General features: G+C 41.0%; 2 protein-coding genes across 3 annotated transcripts in view; both read left to right on the forward strand.

The window, feature by feature from the left end:
• LOC113635266 (protein PIGBOS1) overlaps positions 1-764 on the forward strand; it is a 1,490-nt gene extending 726 nt beyond the window's left edge. For both annotated transcript variants that reach the window (XM_047822311.1, XM_047822310.1), the window contains exon 2: positions 199-764. In XM_047822311.1, coding sequence (XP_047678267.1) covers positions 201-368 — 168 coding nt within the window. In that variant the 5' untranslated portion in view covers positions 199-200 and the 3' untranslated portion in view covers positions 369-764. The remainder of the gene's footprint in view (positions 1-198) is intronic.
• Positions 765-2,517: 1,753 nt separating this feature from the next.
• rab27a (RAB27A, member RAS oncogene family) lies at positions 2,518-18,623 on the forward strand. The gene is made up of 6 exons (XM_027134597.2): positions 2,518-2,718; positions 11,839-12,012; positions 14,297-14,382; positions 14,917-15,020; positions 15,125-15,248; positions 16,790-18,623. Exons 2-6 carry the CDS (start codon positions 11,860-11,862, stop codon positions 16,989-16,991), a joined length of 669 nt encoding a protein of 222 aa, XP_026990398.1. The 5' UTR covers positions 2,518-2,718; positions 11,839-11,859; the 3' UTR covers positions 16,992-18,623.
• The last annotated feature ends 1,377 nt before the right edge of the window (positions 18,624-20,000 follow it).

Here is a 20,000-nt window from a genome sequence, read left to right on the forward strand (position 1 = left end):
TGTGTGAGTGTGTGTAGTGTGTGTGAATGCTGTACACAGTTACAGAGAAGAGAGACATGTTTTGGTCGGTTAGCCTGCATGCTAGCTGTGTGAGTTAGCTGACTTAGTTAGCATTGCTGTAACCTGACTGAATGACACGTGGTTGATGATCAGACTTTGTATACTGGTTAATCAGATACATCTCTGCTTTCTATAAAGTCATGTTTTTTAGACGGATACCGTTTAATCAGATCGCTTTCGCGACTGTGGTCGGAGTTGGAGGAGGGATTTATATCTACAGACCCATGTTTGAGCATCACAGCAAAAATACAAGTGAGGAAAATAAAACTCAGACTGAAAATAAAGGACAAAACAACACGGACAAGTGACTGGAGGACAGGAAAAGTGGAAGAACATGACGAGGAGGAGACAGAAAAGAGAGAATCACTTTCATCATCATCATCACTTTCATCATCATCACCATCATTATACTTCAAATTAATGTTAATAAAAGTAGAATTAAAAAGTGGACAATTTGATAAAGAAGATGATAATACATGAGTCAAAAGACCCACAAGAACGATTGATTAATAATAATAATAATATTGATAAAGTTTTAATGTTCAACAAGAAAGTGGTTTCTCTTTAAATTCTTGGATCTTGTTTTAAGATGTTGTCATTGCTTAGACTTATTTATGATTCAGGATACATTGGAATTTATGTGATTTGTGTGAAAATCCCATAATTTCAACAATAAAGAAAAAAACATAAACATTTGTAACCTACTCGTGCTCTTGAGTCTTTACGTTTATGTGTAGGAAGACTAACAAATGTAAATCTTGAATGACTTGAATTAATTCATTCATTTCCTACCGCTTATCCGAACTTCTCGGGTCACGGGGAGCCTGTGCCTATCTCAGGCGTCATCGGGCATCGAGGCAGGATACACCCTGGACGGAGTGCCAACCCATCACAGGGCACACACACACTCATTCACTCACACACTACGGACAATTTTCCAGAGATGCCAATCAACCTACCATGCATGTCTTTGGACCGGGGGAGGAAACCGGAGTACCCGGAGGAAACCCCCGAGGCACGGGGAGAACATGCAAACTCCACACACACAAGGCGGAGGCGGGAATCGAACCCCCAACCCTGGAGGTGTGAGGCAAACGTACTAACCACTAAGCCACCGTGCCCCCCATGACTTGAATTTAAATAGTATATTCTGCATAAATTACTGCTCTTTAAAACACCTTTTTTTATTAATTTTGCAGCATCTAACAGACGTCCAGAATGACTCGTAGAAGTCTTGATCTAAATCGCATCTTCGTGCTAGTTTATTAGATCAGGAACTAAGAGGAACATTGAGTGAAATCCAGTTGTTCATACCTAGAGGTGTTAGAGGAAAGCAGCCGAAGGAAACCGACATGAAACTGAAAAACCTGAAGGAAATCACAAGAACGCTGGTAAACACACAAAAGTCCAGTACCACAGTGGGGCTCTGGAGCTGTGTGTCATCAGGAAGCAACGTTAAAACAGAATCCCACTCGAAACCAAATGGCATTCATCTGTTCAGTGGTAATTTATGGAAATATTCATTTTTGATGCTTCATTGGACATAGTTTTATTTCATTTGTTTTGAATGACAGACCGACTTGACAGAGTTAGTGTTAAACTACACAGAGTGTCATGATGGTACACTGGGTACTGTGACGTGAGGTGACGTGACATACGGCTAAGTACAGTGACCCATACTCAGAATTCGTTCTCTGCATTTAACCCATCCAAAGTGCACACACACAGCAGTGAACACACACACCCGGAGCAGTGGGCAGCCATGCTGTGGTGCCCAGGGAGCAGTTGGGGGGTTCGGTGCCTTGCTCAAGGGCACTTCAGTCGTGGTAATGCCGGCCCGAGACTCGAACCAACAACCTTCGGGTTAGGAGTCAGACTCTTCATACTGTTTATGCCTCACAGTGCCAAAGTCCAGGGTTTGCTCCTGAGATTGGGTTTCTCTCTCGGTCCAAGTTTCTACCCATGTTCTCCACACATCCGTCGGGTTTTCCTTCAGGTTCTAAGGCACGTTAGATTGACCCTCCATCTGTGATGTATATTCCTGTTCTTAGGATAAACTCTGGATCTAATGCAACAGACTGGAGATGAATTAATAAAAGATATTGTGTGTTTTATTATAGAGTCATTACAATGCCACAATTCCTGAATACTGCAAAAATTCAAACCAAACCAAACCACAAATCTTCTCTAAATAAATAAATAAATAAATAAATAAATAAATAAATAAATAAATAAATAAATAAATAAATAAGGTTTTGAAAAATAATGTGTTCCGATTTCTTTTGTCTGAAATCCTCAAAAAAAAAAAATCCAAAATACACGTGTAAATGATGAACCGAGAAGAAACATCTGATAGATTAGATTTCTGGATGGTGATCGAAATGAATCAAATCTTTCAGCTCGACTCACTCGAACGCGTTTGTTCGAAAGAGTCGGTTCGGTGAAGTGATTCATCATGGAGGGGTGCGGTAAACGGGAAGTGCGGCTGATTCACTTCGCAAACATTTCCAGTCGTGTGTGTGTGTGTTTGTGTGTGTGTGTGTGAGAGACAGACAGAGTTTAACTAAAAGTTTGTCTTTTCCTAATGTAAAGTTCCTAGACGCTGTCGGTTTTGGTTTAATTCACTAAAATCCCCACATTAAAGTCATCCAGCTGGTGGTGAGTTCAAACTTTACAAACTTCACACCTGTTATTATTATTATTATTATTATTATTATTATTATTATTATTATTATTATTATTATTATTATTATTATTGTGTCGCTGCTTGTTAATGATCTCTAAAGGTTTTATTCTGAGATATTTACATGCACATCAGGGATTATTTTTATTAACAAACACATCAGTGTAAAAGTTATAATGATGGACTGCCGGAGCAAAACATCTGTAATTAATTATCAGCGTCATTAAAGGGACAGGACAGACCGGTTAATCGGTTAATTTCAGTGAACTCTTCATCTTCATCGTCTTCATCTTCATCATCATCTCACACGTGGCTTTCCTTCCTTGTCTTCTTTACCGTATGGTTGGACGATTAATCGGTTTTGACACTAAATTATTCCCCTGTAAGTAATTCCACAGGGCATTTATGAAGCTCCACCGTTCTCTCTTAGTCCTTGCTATGTCAGGAGTAAAAACACACGATGTTCTGCAGTTCCAGAGAACTAATAAACGACGTGTGCCGTCGTGATGAGTTCAATCAACGAATCCCAACGAATTAGTGGATTATTTCCCCATAACTGCACCTAGAAACGTGTTTTATTCCTCTTATATATATGTATGTGTGTGTGTGTGTGTGTGTGTGTGTGTGTATATAGATCCATATGTGTCTGTTTGTGATTGCAAAAGAGCTGGTTCCTGTGTCCAGTTACATCACAGCAGCTCATCGTGACCTTCGAGAATCTCGTCTGAACATATTAAATAATTAGTTACAGAAAATATAAAGATAATTATGCATGGTTTTTAATCTGCGTATAAGTCGTATAAAAAGGTTGAGCTGTTACTATGGAAACAATGCATTAACCTACTATCATTATCAGTGTAGCGATAATCTTCTGACCAATCAGAGGCGAGAAGTCCGCAGCTCTGTTACTGTAAGAAACTGAGTCAATTGTATTTATTTATTTATTTATTTATTTATTTATTTACAGTTTCCAGATTTTTTTGTACACGTTAACATACATACATACACACACACACACACACATGCACACTGTCACTACGTGTTAAGAGATTAGCCTTCTTTCACATATTTGGAGCGTCCTTGTAGTGCTGCTTTTTAATGTTCAGGAGAAAATGTTGCTCCCTGATATTGATAACTAGCCCAAAGATGCTTCATATTATACGAGTAAAAATCCTACACACAAACTAAAAGCTCATGAAAGTTTATCAGCCAGTTTTCCTACGCAGCAACACACTAAATCTTTTGCTGTAGTAATACAATTTAAAACACACCTCAATAAATCAGCCCAAAGTAACTGAGTTATCACTAAACTGATTTAAACATGTTGCCCCAGGGCTGTTTTCCTGTCCAATGTGATTAAAATAGTGCAGCCGAGTGGGAAAGTTCTTAATCTCCTAATCTCTATTAGCCAGCTTCCTGGAGGTGATAGAAACGTCTTTTTTATGGGTCGATATTTTCTTTCCTTTTCCCTGTTTATCATGATCGTGTTTTTGTTGGATCTAGTCGTAGAAGTCGGGTCTGGATGTTGACATCAGGATGATGGTTCACCTCGTCACATGTTACGGTTTTCTCTTGAGGTTGGACGTTCTGGGAAAAGGAGAACAGGAGCTGGTTCTTCTCATGTGAGCAGTAATGAAGAACATTTTCAGTGAAGTGTCCGTGTTCCTGTCAGAGAGAACGTGTGTAGGGGTTGTTCAGAATCTTGGACAAAAAGTGGACAAAAGTCTGCACTGTGTGTGTGTGTGTGTGTGTGTGTGTGTGTGTGTGTGTGTGTGTGTGTATATATGTATATATAAAATAATCGATCCCAGATTACAAGCATTCGTACAGCGGGGTTTGGCACTACCGTTTCCATGACAACCAAAAATGTGATACGAATGCATTTGGGTGTTTCAGGCTTTATAAACTTGCTGCACACGTTTTTAAGGTATTTCTAACTCTTTCCGTCTCAGCAAACGGTCACGTTAAATAAAAAGAATCGTTTGAGATTGCTGTAGCACAATAACGCAAAATTCATAGTTTATCTGTCTGGGAATATGAGCACAAGCAATAAAACTTTTCTAAACGTTTTGTGTGGTTGTATTGCCGAGCTTTATCTGAACCTGAACGTGTCTCGTCTTCTTCTGAGCAGAATCTCAGTCTGACGATTTAAGGTTTAACAAACTGACTCCGGACTTTCTGACCGTATCGGGTCTGAAAGCTCGGGCCCTTTGTGCTCTGCTGTCGTTTATCTACGTTGTCTTTATTGTGTTGTAAATGTGCGTCTGAATTTACAGCCCCGAGCTTTCGGCTTAGTCCCGAATCTCGGGGACACGTGACACGTCTTCATGCCCAGAGCACATGAGGAGCAGCTGAGGGATATTAGACACGAGAGCTTGGCTTATTGTGTGCATGTTATGTCCCTAAGCACATTAGTCTCTGCTTCGAGGTTTTAACTGATCCGACGTGTCGTTTTAATCCGAAGTTAATCGGCATGGAAACATCAGCAGTGAAGCATCATGGGAAATCGGTCTGTTGGTGTTGGTCGGAACTTTCTTAGATTAGTTAATATTATAAAAGAATTTTAACTCTCTGATTGGATGAAGCAGATTCGATGTTAAAGTATTTATTTACTAGCATTTCTAGTCATTTCTAACTAGCAGCTTTAGATACATCTATTTTCCTGCCAGTCTGTTTCTCGTGTATCACCGAATCGATGACGTTTCACTCTCGGGTCTGATGTTTGTTGGATTTAATTATAAGTCACACCCAGACACAACTACCTCAAACCACATCCAGTTTGTCACCCTGTGGTGTAGGACACAGTAGGACTTCCTGTCGGTTATTAACACAAACCAAACTTTACAGTGCACAGCTGAACACCTGAGAACGTTAGTCTTGCTTGAGACTAGAACTGGAGCTCCATCTGGTTCCACCATGTGTTGGCCTCAGAGGAGCTAAACTCTGAATGCTGGAAAGACGATGGCCGGTCTACTGTATGAGGGATTAAACAATTCAATATCGAGTGTGTTCATTTGGGCAAGTTACAAAAAAACCCCCACAAATCTATTGGGACTAGGGGTATTTTATTTATTAACTGTTTAACAACTGTATCAAAAAAACGGGTAGCAAGTATTTAAAGAAAAGTCTTTATAGCATTTTAGTATTTTTCACTAAATTTATGTTTGTATGTTACTCCTGGATCTATAGTGTTATGAGACGCTCTGAGAGAAATGTTTGTACAAGTGTGTAGGCTGTGGAGCTGACAGAAATGTGCTGTGCAGTAATATCTTTAGGAATCGTTGGGCTATTGTGTAAGGACGTGAGGTTTTACCCTTCTAGGCGTTTACCACAATTTTGTTCAACACTGGCACAAAGAGGGAAGTGGACTCAATTTCAACCTGTCAAGACTTGTGTGTGTGTGTGTGTGTGTGTGTGTGCACGCGTGTGTATGTATATATATGTGTGTGTGTGTGTGTGTGGTCACACCCAGTTCAGCCGTCTGCTTTGTTTAAGTTGCAGAGAGATCTGCATATCTGCCTGCTGATTGCCCGTCCCTCTGTGTTAGTGTTTGTTCGCCTGTTTCCTGGTTTCCAGGTTTGCGTGACTCAAAAAGCTTTGAGCAGGATTTCGACATTCTTCTGCACCACTTTATCCACTTTATCCATCTCAATTTGAATGAGAGAGGGAAGATTACTGCTTGCTAGAGAAGATGTTATCCTACAAATCTATTTTTATTCATGTGGTGAAATCTTTCTTTCCTGAAAAGTCTTGCAAAGCATTCCTGTTGAGCATTCCTTTTCCACGCGGCCCGAGCCCTCTTCCACGCGGCCCGAGCCCTCTTCCACGCGGCCCGAGCCCTCTTCCACGCGGCCCGAGCCCTCTTCCACGCGGCCCGAGCCCTCTTCCACGCGGCCAAGTCCTGTTAACAGGATGCTGCTAGACACCGTTCCACTGCCAAACCCGTTACTCTTCCTGTTACACTGGTCAGTAACATTACACTGTCTGGCTGCGTTACTACAATGCCAACTTCTGAAATAACTGGTCAGTGCAACAGCATCAGAGCTAAACAGTGTAGTCTGTTTGTGTCTGTAGCAGGATGGACACTGTGGTACTGTAACTGCCCTGATTAGCATAACAGGGTTGTCAAAAGTATTAAAAAAAAATGTAGAAACATGATCCACCATAAAGTTATTGTCCGAACCTTCACCACTGATTTATTACTTTTTAAAACTGGACAACTTTTATCTTTAGTTTTTCTTCCATAGAGTGAAGTATATTAAATATATTAAGGGTATTTAAAGTAGGGGAACAAACCGGTCAGCTGTTCAGAAGGTCTAGACATGTTGACTCTCTCCATGGTCGTAGCTGCTCTAGCTGGAACTCGGTACTACGGCACTTTTAAGGCAAACCCATATCATGCTTAAGCTTTTGTTCACACATCCTGGGAAATGACAAAAATATATTTCTTTATTTATTTCTTGTTCCAAACGATCCCTTAGGACATCGCGTGACCTGTAATGTTTATAAAAACATGACGAACGTTAATGCTAATAAATCAGGCTGACATTTCCAGCTATTGCTGTTGTCTGTTCTTCTCTCAACTCGAAGTCTCTTTACTTTCATGTTCGTGTCATGTGACGGTGTCGCGCTGTCATTTTCTCTTTGGATTTTGCCCTTTTTCGGGGGCACTGCGTGGTTTCTTGAGGAAACGCATCCAGCGAATGCTTGTACAGGCTTTATCTCTGTTGGTACAGGACGTTGGAGTGTGTGAGGTCACTGTGTATACTTTGATATTGACTGTATAAACCTTTCACATGCAAAGGGTGTAGTGTGTTTACATTCAGACGTATCTGAACGAGTCAGAAAGTGAATCGACTTTCCGTATCTGAATCGACTCGATGGCCGTAAGTGAATCAGAACGCACCATTTGATCGCTTGTAAACTATATTTTCTTTCTTTTGGTTCGTCAGTTCAGTATGGAGCGCTAAGCGGAGCGTCCTGTGACGTGAGATGCGTGTCGTGGTTACACACCAGATTAAGTGTCAGATATCGCTCACAGATTTTAGGTTGGTTTCTGATCTTCAGCATGTTGGAATTGAATCATTTCTGTCCTGTAGAAGATTTCTCAGATTGAGATTGAGATTAAGGTTGACGCTGACTCATCCTCGTGTGTCTGAGAACTCGCTAGTCTGACTAGCTGTTGTCGAAGTCGCCGAATCATAAGTGAGTGCAGGTACTAACGGCCTTCCTGAAGGGGACTCGTTGACGTGTTCTTGCTCATGTTCTTGAGTTTTCCTGTCAGCTTTGGTTAGATGGTGCGAGTGAAGATGGCTCTAATGCTTCAATCTTGAATAAACTCTCGAGTAAAATGTAGCAGATGTTTTTGTGTTTTTGACAATGTCTTCTGACAATGTCCTTATTGAACGTCTAGAGAGACAAACTGAAGACGTGTCTGTGGTGCTTCAAAAAATGACCTTTATTAAATGTGGAATTATAGATGTACATGTTCAATCCAAAGCCATGTGTTCTTTAGGAAGAAGCTACCTGTTTGAACATGGTAAACTTCAGAGATTCAGAGAGTGTGTGTGTGTGTGTGTGTGTGTGTGTGTGTGTGTGTGTGTGTGTGTGTGTGTGTGTGTGTGTGTATTTGCCCTCACACTCTAAGCAGCTTATATTTCTGAGAAGGTTTTACTGCTGGTGAAGGTTCAGAATCACACCACAGTCATATGATTCTTGCTCATGCTTCATGTTAAGAATCAGTCAGGTTGAAGCTTCACTCTGCTCTCACTCTGCTCTCGCTCTCACTCTGCTCTCACTCTGTTCTCACTCTACTCTCACTATCACTCTACTCTCACTCTGCTCCTACTCTCACTCTGCTCTTGCTCTCGCTCTGCTCTCACTATCACTCTGCTCTCACTCTGCTCCTGCTCTCACTCTGCTCTCACTCTGTTCTCACTCTATTCTCACTCTACTCCTGCTCTCACTCTGCTCCTGCTCTCACTCTGCTCTCACTCTGATCTCACTCTCACTATCACTCTACTCTCACTCTACTCTCACTCTACTCTCACTCTACTCTCACTCTACTCTCACTCTACTCTCACTCTACTCTCACTCTACTCTCACTCTACTCTCACTCTGACCTCACTCTGATCTCACTCTGCTCTCACTCTCACTATCACTCTACTCTCACTCTACTCTCACTCTACTCTCACTCTACTCTCACTCTACTCTCACTCTGACCTCACTCTGATCTCACTCTGCTCTCACTCTCACTCTGCTCCTGCTCTCACTCTACTCCTGCTCTCACTCTGACCTCACTCTGATCTCACTCTCACTCTGCTCTCACTTCATAAACATCATATCTGTGTTGATTCTGCCCGAATTTTCCACATTTCCTGTGTCTGTTCATGTCCTGACAACATGCTGGGTCATAAAACCATCTAAGCCTGCATTCATCAATGTAACACTCTCTCTCTCTCTCTCTCTCTCTCTCTCTCTCTCTCTCTCTCTCTCTCTCTCTCTCTCTCTCTCTCTCTCTCTCTCTCTTTCTCTTTTATGATGAAACACACATTATCTGTTCCAGGTGTCTGAACAGAACAAGCCCAAACCAGACCCTGATGTCCTACATGCCTGCTAAAGGAAAAAAAAAGAGACAGTAGTTTGTTGTGAGCGAGATTGGAATAAGGAATATTAGTAGCAGCTACGATGCGTTTCGTATAATTTCATCAACCCCCAAAGGTTAAAATCACAAAATCATAAACTTTAAAAGAGAGTTTTGTCATTTCAGATCGTCCTGAATTCAGGAGAACAAACCGCAGTCCGAAGCGTCACGTGGGCTGATAAACCTGAGCCCCTCTGTCGTTCCCACAACTGTAAACAGCGTCTTTCTCGTTTGATTCGATGTGGTTCAATGTCTATCTAAAGAGGACGTTTCCTGTCTTTACTACGGTTCTACTTCGATATGTTCCCTGTATTTGAAGCTCTTGGTGATTATTTTACACTTGCTGAAGTCACACTGAAAGGTGGGCGGAGTTAAGGGGAGTGTCTACAAAGTGACTGACAGGACTCTCGTTCACACCCAAACTGTCTTTCTGGACCATAATGCCGTTTTTCTCAGCCACGTAATACACCAGGCCTCGAAGCTTTTAAATAAATAACTGCTTTAACACCGAATCGCACAAAGGCTTAAACAAACGTACAGAATGAATTTAATCCGAACAGCTGCCGAGTTTTTATTCGCGTTGTGATATTATCTATCGATCAGATCATCGGATCCTAAACAGTACGCTTTTTGTCCTGTAATGCTGAATAAAACAGAATTAAATATTATTAATAGAACATTTTTTAAACTTATTTTTACACCGATGGCTTTCCTGAGCTTCAGGACGTCTGTGCGTACGCTAAATTATTGATGTGTCGTTATCAAATATTCAAAACGCGACAATCACCGAAGCTTTTTATTGCAGTTTTATCATCGAATCACATTTGCGTTAATACATTAAATATGTAACGGCGTAACATCCTGGCCTGTGAGACAACGTGAGGAGGAGAAGAGCAGCAGCTCCAGTTCTGTAAAGCTTTCTCTAGAGGATTTGTTCCGTACTTCACGCTGCGTAAAAATATTGAAATGAGTCGAATATTAAAAAATATCGCATTAATTAAAGCTGAAGGTGAAACGACCGTCTCATGACGAACAGATAAAATCCGCCCGCTTCGTAATAAAGTGTTCAGTAATCATCTCACCGAACATCCTGGAGTGTAAAGACTCGAAGTAAATAAAGCTTTAAATCAGAGTCAACATACGGAGTTCTCGTCATGCCCGAGCGATTACGGACTTTATTTCCTCATTCCTCCTGAGAACCTGCTGCTCCTCATCGGGTCATTGAGAGAATTACAGCGACAGGTGTGAAGGTGTCCACGTCCAGAACACACAAGCTGCTTGTGTATGTGGTATATGGGGATGTGGTAGCTCAGTGGTTAAGGTGTTGGGCTACTGATCGGAAGGTCATGGGTTCTTAACCCTCAGTTGCTCAGTTGTAAGTCACTCTGGATCAGGGTGTCTGCTAAATGCCGTAAATGTAAATGTATAGATCCTGTGTTTATTCCTCTAGACAAAGTTCACGTGAGGAAACAAGCGCTCACGCTGCGGTTCGGTTGTTCCCCGGGCTTTAAGCGCCACGTGCAATAAATTAGTTTTGAAAACGACACGTGAAGAAGAACGTTTTTTTTTTTCACCCTGCAGCTGAAGGAGTATGAAATGAAAGCAGTAAATCTTCACGTTAGCTATTTCTGTAGTTTACAAAAAGTACCGCAAAAATACGGCGTATACGAACATGCTAAGTGTGTAGATGATAAAATGTATATTATATATAAGTGCTGTTTATCTTCTGAGTGACGACGACGACGTCGTGGTTAAAGCTAAAGCGCCGGCGGCTGTTCGTTCGTGTGGTGGATTTGACTGCGTGTTACACGTCTCAGACTTTTTCACAAACTCATTCTGTGGATGTTGCTTTAACATTTCCTGTTATGGTGTCAGCATTTTCTCTCTCTCACACACACACACACACACACACACACACACACACACACACACTCTCTCTCCTCTTTCGTGTGTGTGTCTTTGGCCTACTGAATGTGCGACATGCAGAGTTGTGTTATTGTGGCTGTAAACTAATCTGGTCACGTGGTTCTGTACTAAAACAGGCTTTCCCTCGGTTCCTCTTGGTTCCTGTCATGAGGTGGTGCTGAGTATAATTAGAATCGTTTCAGTTCAGTTTGTTTATTGTGTGTTTTGTGTGAAGTTGTGTGTTACACTTGACAGCTTTGTTTCCGTGGGCTGGGGGTTAATTTGTGGTCGGTCTAGACGTTGTCTCGAAGGTTAAGAAACGTTTAGGAAGCTTGGAGGTGTGATGATCTAAAGAATGCACCTGAAAATGAATTTCAGCTGCTGAATAAACCGATTGTGCAAACACAGAAGTCTCCGTGTGTAAAGGAGCCTCAGTGCCCACCGTCACCCCGAGCCGGCCACACAACCACTTTCTGTTGTGTTATTGTATGTAACCGAGCCATTAGGATTCACTGTGTGTGTGTGTGTGTGTGTGTGTGTGTTTCAGGTTTAGCAAGCAGCACTCACTATGTCTGATGGGGACTACGATTACCTCATCAAGTTCCTAGCTCTGGGGGATTCTGGGGTGGGAAAAACCAGCTTTCTGTACCAGTACACGGACGGCAAGTTCAACTCCAAATTCATCACCACAGTGGGCATCGACTTCAGAGAAAAGAGGGTGGTAAGTTGCGTGTGCGAGGGAGTGTGTGTTTGTATACGAGAGTGTGTGTGTGCACGAGTACGCGTGTGGGGGGTGTGTGCACGAGTACGCGTGTGGGGTGTGTGTGCACGAGTACGCGTGTGGGGGGTGTGTGCACGAGTACGCGTGTGGGGTGTGTGTGCACGAGTACGCGTGTGGGGGGTGTGTGCGGGCGTGAGTGCACTAGTGTGCTTATGTGCAAGTGTGTGAGCAAGCACAATAGTGTGTCTTTCTGAGGATGTCTCCATAATGTAAATAGTCCATGACAGTTAAGTGTTTGCACATTCAGCTGGTCCTCATAAACACAAGAAAAGTTCAGGCTTATTTTTTTAACCTAACTAATGAACTAAACTATGCATTTATAGTAAAGTTGTGTATCTTATTGTTGTGTTTAAATTAGAATGTAGGTGTAACATCAGTACACTGTGTTAATGTCAGTCAGTTTCTTTACTTCACTGGGTCTAATGTCTAAAGCTGGTTACAGATTATTATTATAAGCATTTATAAACACAAGCATTAGAGTAATTAAGAGTAAACTCAGGAACAAAGTTTTACAACTATGTAAACTTGTGTAGAATTTGTCTTATTAATGTGTTTGGGTTTAAAATCATGCATTTGTTGTTGATGTTATTTTATATCTATACAGAATTACACCCTTGCTTATTTGTTTTAATTACACATTAACTTAACGAAGAATGTCTGACATTTCCACTCGCACATCTGAGAGAGATTCCTTAAACTCAGTGAAGCTTTACCTTTTATGGAGTTTTGTGGGCGTCGCCAAATACAAATGAGCAGGCCAAAGGTATTCATTAACATGCGCATATGAGAAGGAAGAAAATCAGCATTACTGAAAGTTTTCTGAATACGACAGGAATGTTTTTGTTTATTGTGTGTGTGTGAGTGTATATATGTGTGTGTGTGTGTGTGTGTGTGTGTACACATCACTTGTTACTGCGCCTCAGACCATGAACCCGGTTCCTTCAGGCACTTTTCAGTCTCCCAGCATTGCCCTTTAGTTTCCTTTTCCCCGGCCGTGTGAGCCGGAGTGTGAAATAAACGATCTGACACGCAGAACCGCTTCGTTTAATCCCTCAAACACACACTGTAGTTAAAATTTTACTCCGAGACAAAAGACGCTGGGAAAGCTCAGGGATTTCCTGTAAGAGAAAAAACACAACAAAATATCCCAATGTTTGTGTTTACTAACAAATTATTTATAGTAAAAAGCTCCACTGTTTCAGCCTGTGTGTGTGTGTTAGTGTGTGTGTTAGTGTGTGTGTTAGTGTGTGTGTTAGTGTGTGTGTTAGTGTGTGTGTTAGTGTGTGTGTTAGTGTGTGTGTGTGTGTTAGTGTGTGTGAGTGCATGCTTGTGTGTGAGTGTGTGTGTTTGTGTGTTAGTGCGTTTTTTGTGTGTGTTTGTGAGTGTGTGTTTATATGTGAGTGTGCGTTTTTGTGTTTGTGTGTTTTTTTGTGTGTGATTTTTTTTTTGTGTGAGTGTTTGTGTATATGTGAGTGTTTTTGTTTGCGAGTGCGTGTATATGTGAGTGTGTGTTTTGTGTGTGCGTGTGTGTTTGTGTACAAGTGTGTGTATTTGTGCACGTGAGTGTGTGTATGTAGATGCACATTTTGGATTGTTATTATACCTGTAGACCAAAATATTAAAGCTGCTAAGCTGAACCTGTCTAACTGGAGTCAGTGTTTATAATAAAATACTGTAGTCTACATTGTGTAGAAATGAGCTGGTTGTGTTTTAAGTATTAAGTGAATCAGTGTTGCTCTCGGTTACGGTTCTGGCCCCGCCTCCAAACCTAATACAGGAAAAAGAAAGAAAGAGATGAAAACGAATATATTCCAGGAATGAAGGAGAACTTGAGCAGCTTTGACCGATGCAGGTTCTCCGACCCGAACGACATTCGGATCACGTTTCAGGTTCTTTAAACCCTCATCTTGCAGTCAGACCTGACAGGAAACAAGAGAACGTAGCTGTAACTGATCGACAGCTCTGAGCTTTCTGGGACCAGGAACAAGCTTGAGGAGCTACACCTAAAAAACAAACACGGATCGTTCCTCCAAAACAAACACCGGCACTAATCGTTACGAGCCGGAATCTCAGTGACATTACAAGCTGCGTTTTTCTGTATGGAATGTTACAATAAACAGATTTTTTTAATATGATGTTGCCAAATAAGCAACCATGGAGTAGTGTGTGTGTATATGTGTATGAGCATGTGAGTGTCACAGTTCATATCAATCTTGTCTTAAAGATGTACAAGTCCAGCGGGCCTGATGGTGCGGCAGGGCGGGGCCAAAGGATACACATCCAGCTGTGGGATACGGCCGGCCAAGAGAGGTGAGAATAAAATAATACATTCATTTTGAATGTAAATAAAAAATGCAGCAGTACCGAACGCTTCAGATGGAACGTGGTGTAAAAGTAGCACTACTATTGTAAAGTATTGGCCTCGGATCCTGATGACGACGCAGAGTCTGAGAGAGCACGATTGGCTGTGCTCTCTGTGTGGGCGGGGCATACTCTGTCCCTAACCAATCAGAGCGATCTTGGGGAATGCGGTCTAAATACTTCAACACTATTCTATTTAACATTTTATTAACGTACTATATTTCGTTATTATATTAGGTTACATTTTAATTTGTTCACATTTTATTTATTTATTTATTTATTTATTAATTTTGAATTAAAATTGATCAAGTAGATTTATTCATTTAATTCACTGTTAATTCACTTGGCTTTGGTTGGACATTGAACAGCGAGACATTATGGGGTCGGATTAACCTGCGTGTGATCTTTGGGATGTTTCTTGAATGTTCTCCCACATTGCTGTGAGTTTTGTGTGTCCAGGATTATTTATTTCCATTCCTGCAGGTTCAGGAGTTTGACCACGGCCTTCTTCAGAGACGCCATGGGTTTCCTGTTGCTGTTTGATCTGACGAACGAGCAGAGCTTCCTCAACGTCAGGAACTGGATGAGTACGTATCGCTCGGATGTCCTCTGATTTTTGCCGCAGATCCGGTGTTAAATCATAAAAACCAGTCGCTAATCTAATCGAATCTAATCGCTTGTCTGTTTGCAGGTCAGCTACAGATGCATGCGTACTGTGAGAACCCTGACATTGTTCTGTGTGGGAACAAGTGTGATCTGGATGACCAGCGATTCGTTAAAGAGGAGGAAGCTCGAGAGCTTGCCAGTAAATACGGGTGAGACCAAACACCAAACCCAGAAATGCTAACACAGCTAATGAGTCCACACACAGGCCTCACCCACGACTGTATGATGTCAATATGATGGCTACCATTTCTAGGAGCCTTCATTTAGTTTTCTGATGCCATTACAGAACTGTCTGCCTGCCTCATCTGTCTGTCTGCCTGCCTCATCTGTCTGTCTGTCTGCTTGCCTCATCTGTCCATCAATTTGTCTACCTTCCCATCTACCAGTCTCCCCAGCCATATAACTGTCTGTCAGTCACGTCTCGATCCAGTCTGTCTTTTAATCCATCAAACATACCTCTTATCTATCCATCACTTATTAGTTTGTCAAATCACCCTTCTGTCTGACTCTCCATCTGTCTCTTTCTCCATTTATGCCACTTCCTCTTTCTGAAAATTTATTCCTGCCAGCTTGACTCTGTCTTCATCATGAACAGCTTGTTGACCGAGTTAAGATATAGTTTGCTTAGAGAGGGTGTGTATGTGTGTGTGTGTGTGTGTGTGTGTGTGTGTGTGTGTGTTTAACTATGGCTTGTGCTAATCACACAAATTTTAAAGATGACAGTCCAACTGTATAGTCAATATTGACCAAGATGATATCAGATGGTTGTGTGTGTGTGTGTGTGTGTGTGTGTGTGAGAAACCCTTCAGAATCTAAGTATCTACTATAATGTATTCTGTGTATTTTTAAAACAAAAGCTGGTTATTTGCTAGGTGAAGGATTTGGATGAAGTTATTGTCAAACCCTCTCCAGGCGTCTGGAGTTAAATGTAGTTAGCACTAAATCGAATTGACTGCCGGAGCAGAAAAACATCACATTAGCAGCGATACGCTACAGGAACACGCTGTTCTGCTTCATAAACACACAGATGGGCGGCGATGTTGCTTCAGCCGTCGAGACACTGCGCGTTCTCGTGCACTTTTTGTCTTCGGTCGAATCGTGTTTGTTAATGTCGTATAATCTCGATTATAAATGGGCCTTCGCTGTAAATAGTCATGTAAATATTTTAAAATAAAATGTTTTCTAGCTTTTTAAAAGTGCTTCCTAGGAGCGGTGTTTGCCCTGGCAGGCTGGATACGAGTCATACGAAACCATATCGCTTTCCTGATCTGAACTGATAGCTCTGCTGGATGCCAAAGAAGGAAAAAAAATGCGATAACGCTCTACACACTATGCCGCTAGTAAATCCTGCGTTCTGATTGGTCAATGCAGCAGCTCTGACACTAGTGCACAGGTTTATAACAATGTGCTTTATCTAATACGTCTATCGTCTCTATAGTGACCGTGTGTAATGTATGAAATAGCATTCGAAGGTTTCACGGTTTATGGACGTCTCGAGTGTCTGCATATTTTTGTCTATGAGTATATAAACATGCAAATCAGAAAATGTTTCATATTCTAATACCTGATTTTAATATTTTCATGAAAGACAGTTAAGTTTATTTTAAATAGAGTGACTGAAAACTGTTATTTCCTGTTTACATAAAGAGAAAGAAAGAGGTTTGTCATTTATTCTGTCCCTGTACTTCAGCATCCCGTACTTTGAGACGAGTGCGGCGAACGGCGAGAACGTCGCCCAGGCCGTGGAGGTCCTGCTAGATCTGATCATGAAGCGCATGGAGAGGTGTGTGGACCGGTCTTGGATCCCCGACGGCACCATGCGCTCTAACGGGCACAGCGGGAGCGAGATGGTCGAACCGCCGACGCAGGAGAAGAGCAAGTGTGCCTGCTAGTGGCCGAAGGGTGCCATCGTGCCACATTGTTATCGAAACGTTCACTTAGATTAGCACGTAAAACAGTGGCCGCTATTGGCCGAACGGCACCATTACACCTTCTTACACTGATATTGATGTCTGTCTGGATTCATCTTTATGCTTTATACAGTAATCAGGCCTGAGGTTTTCCAAACCGAATTAGAGAGTAAAAAAAAAACTAATTGGACACAAATTAAAAAAAAAATAAATTTGGATTAATTCAGACCAACAGATCCAACAAACTCACACGCTGTGAAATGAGTAACGCTCGATAAAGTGGCCTACAGTAAGTGTGTCAGATTAATTCTCACTGCTGGTCTCTCAGGTGAAGAGAGACATTTTCCTTGACCTGTGCATGCTAATGGACTGTAGATTGGATAGATTGGACTGGGAGGGGTTACACCGAGAAAATCTGTGTGTCACTTTTTTTATCAGGTTGATGAAGATAACGATAAATACTTTAAAAGAAAAGGCTTTATTAAAACGTATATAAAGTCATGGTTTCACACCAGAGCTAGCCTGGATCCTGCCGTGAAATTTAGATATGTAGTAATGGAAGTCTGTCACAACACCTTAAACCTAAGCCACACCCACTTCTTCAGTGATTGAGGACTTGAGGTGCACTTAATGCATACGAGATCTCGTCTCATTTTATGTCACATTGTTTGTCACATTGAACACCGAGCTGTTCAGCATCATCTATACGAGTTAAACGTTATATAGGCGGTCATATTGGACAACCACCATGGAATCTCTCATCTCAAGCTCAGATTGGAATCACCACGCCCCTTTAGGCTCCGCCTCCACAGTGTTTTAAAGACATAGGTGTTGAACTCCAGGTGAATATCACACAAAGTAAGTGCATGTGCTTATGGAAAGATTTCCATGAAATAGACTTCTGTTATTAGCCAAAGTGTGATTAGATTTTTTTTTTCCGTCCTTAAACCTGTCTTGCTAAGCTGAATTGTTTGCCAGCTCAGTTGGGTTGTAAATTTGACTTCGTTCTTTATTCATTTCAGTTCTTCAACATCGGCGTAATACAGTGCAATACGTGTGATGTAGTTATCTCAACGTCTCTGTCGAAATTTACTACGTCACGAATGATATCAATTCCTTTTCAATCAGATACTCGTAGTCGTCCGGTCCTCGGAGCATGAAATGATTTGAGATGAGAGGGTTTCATTGTGGGCTACATTAAGGTTTTTTTTTTGGGCACTTGTTTTGTTGTACTTTTTGTTTTGTTTTTAGTTGTAATCATCACGTCCCTGCGCTAATCGCAGGTTAAATCAGGAGTCCGGATCGAGAGCAAACACGATCGTGGAACGTCGACTCGACTCGCCGTACATTTCACTTTACCTCTGAATGAATGTATGTACCGACACGACCTAGCGTGTTTCGTTAGCTTTTAGATACACCTGTGTAAACGGAAGCAGAGAAAACGAGTGTGTTAACACCGACACTATACTGCACTAAGATTCACACCTAAAGTGCCTAACCTAATGTATAATCTTTAACACTGTATCCATGCCAAACACTGTCTCTATGCCAAACTTTTTTTCTTTCCCAGAAAATACAATATATTTTATTATTTATTAAAATGGCTTCACAAAGCATTTGTCTTTTTTCTTCTTCTTCTGTGTTTAAACCGTTGCTTCATTTTTGTGATATATGGATTTGAAAATGACACAGATGAATCTTTTTTTCCCCAAAATCATTCAGGACAAACTGGACAAAAAAAAACAGTAACATTGACAGGAGATGATGTGATACGAGCTAAGAAACACGACGGTGGAGATTTGATTATAGATGTTTTTACACTTAGTAAAGTCAAGACTTTAAGGATTTATTTATTTCTGCTTTACCAAAATAAATCCCTTCGATGGTCACTGACTTCTCTGGTCCACTGGTTAAAGCTGTGAGAACATCAAAGTAAATACTGATAGAAGGCTACGACTAAGGCTAACAGTTGTGCTAGCTAGCACTGATTCGTTACAACTGTTAAGATGACATTTACAATTACAGCATTTGGCAGACTCGTATCCAGAGTGACTGACCTTTATCTCATTTATACAGCTGAGCAACTGAGGGTCAAGGGCCTTGTTTAGGGGCCCGGCAGTGGCAGTTTGATGGCTCTGGGGTTCAAACTAATGACCACCTGATCAGTCCAACACCTTAACCACTAGGCTAACACATTCCCAAAGACACAATGAAATAAGACCAAACCATTCTTAATATTAACATTTACCTCAGATGTGTTGATAATTTCTCTTGTAAAAGACTCTGTATGAATAAAATTAAACAGGAATTACACCTAGCATTAAATGCTAGCCAGAACAACACAAAGTGGAAGGAAAATGATAAATGGATGACTATTTAATAATGTATTTAATATTCAGCTTTTTGTGTTTGTTTTTGTTTCACAGAACTCTAGTCTTATCATTAAGATTAAAACTTGGAATCTAAGAAGTCATGATTTTACACAATCCATGTTTATTCAAACCAGACCAGTCTATCTGGAATATTAACATTTACCTCAGATGTGTTGACAAATCTCTTAGTTAAGACTCTGTATGAATAAAATAAAACAGGAATTACAAGTAGCATGGACTGCTGATCAGATTTCAAATCATTCTGTCATGTGGAACCTCAGGGTTGTATCATGAGTCCTACAGTCAGAGAGTCGGGTAATAACTTTGTTTTTGAACCTTTTTCTTCAGGTAGTGAGACATGGGAAGTAAGTTATGTTTTATTTTTCTTTTATTTTCTGTGTTTATTCAAATAAGGTAAGTTTTTGAGTTCATTTGTTTGCTTTTGTTTGTTTTGGTGTTTAGTTACATTTCTACATAAAAGGACGATGAAAGCTATCATACATCTATTAGAATAATAAAGACAATTAATGAAATGAGACAAAATCGTTCAAGAAAGTTTAAGACCTCTGATGTTTTGGTGAATCTCTTATTAAAGGAATTTCGCTTAGCATTAATGCTA

The sequence above is a fragment of the Tachysurus fulvidraco genome, chromosome 13 (genome assembly GCF_022655615.1).
Source record: "Tachysurus fulvidraco isolate hzauxx_2018 chromosome 13, HZAU_PFXX_2.0, whole genome shotgun sequence".
In the NCBI taxonomy this organism is placed as follows: Eukaryota; Metazoa; Chordata; class Actinopteri; order Siluriformes; family Bagridae; genus Tachysurus; species Tachysurus fulvidraco.

Bases quoted from the DNA above. Each gene is read 5' to 3' on its own strand.
- rab27a (XM_027134597.2), top strand. From the start codon at position 11,860: ATGTCTGATGGGGACTACGATTACCTCATCAAGTTCCTAGCTCTGGGG. The intron at 12,013-14,296 runs GTAAGTTGCGTG...CTTGTCTTAAAG, and splicing joins ACTTCAGAGAAAAGAGGGTG to ATGTACAAGTCCAGCGGGCC. The intron at 15,021-15,124 runs GTACGTATCGCT...GTCTGTTTGCAG, and splicing joins CAACGTCAGGAACTGGATGA to GTCAGCTACAGATGCATGCG.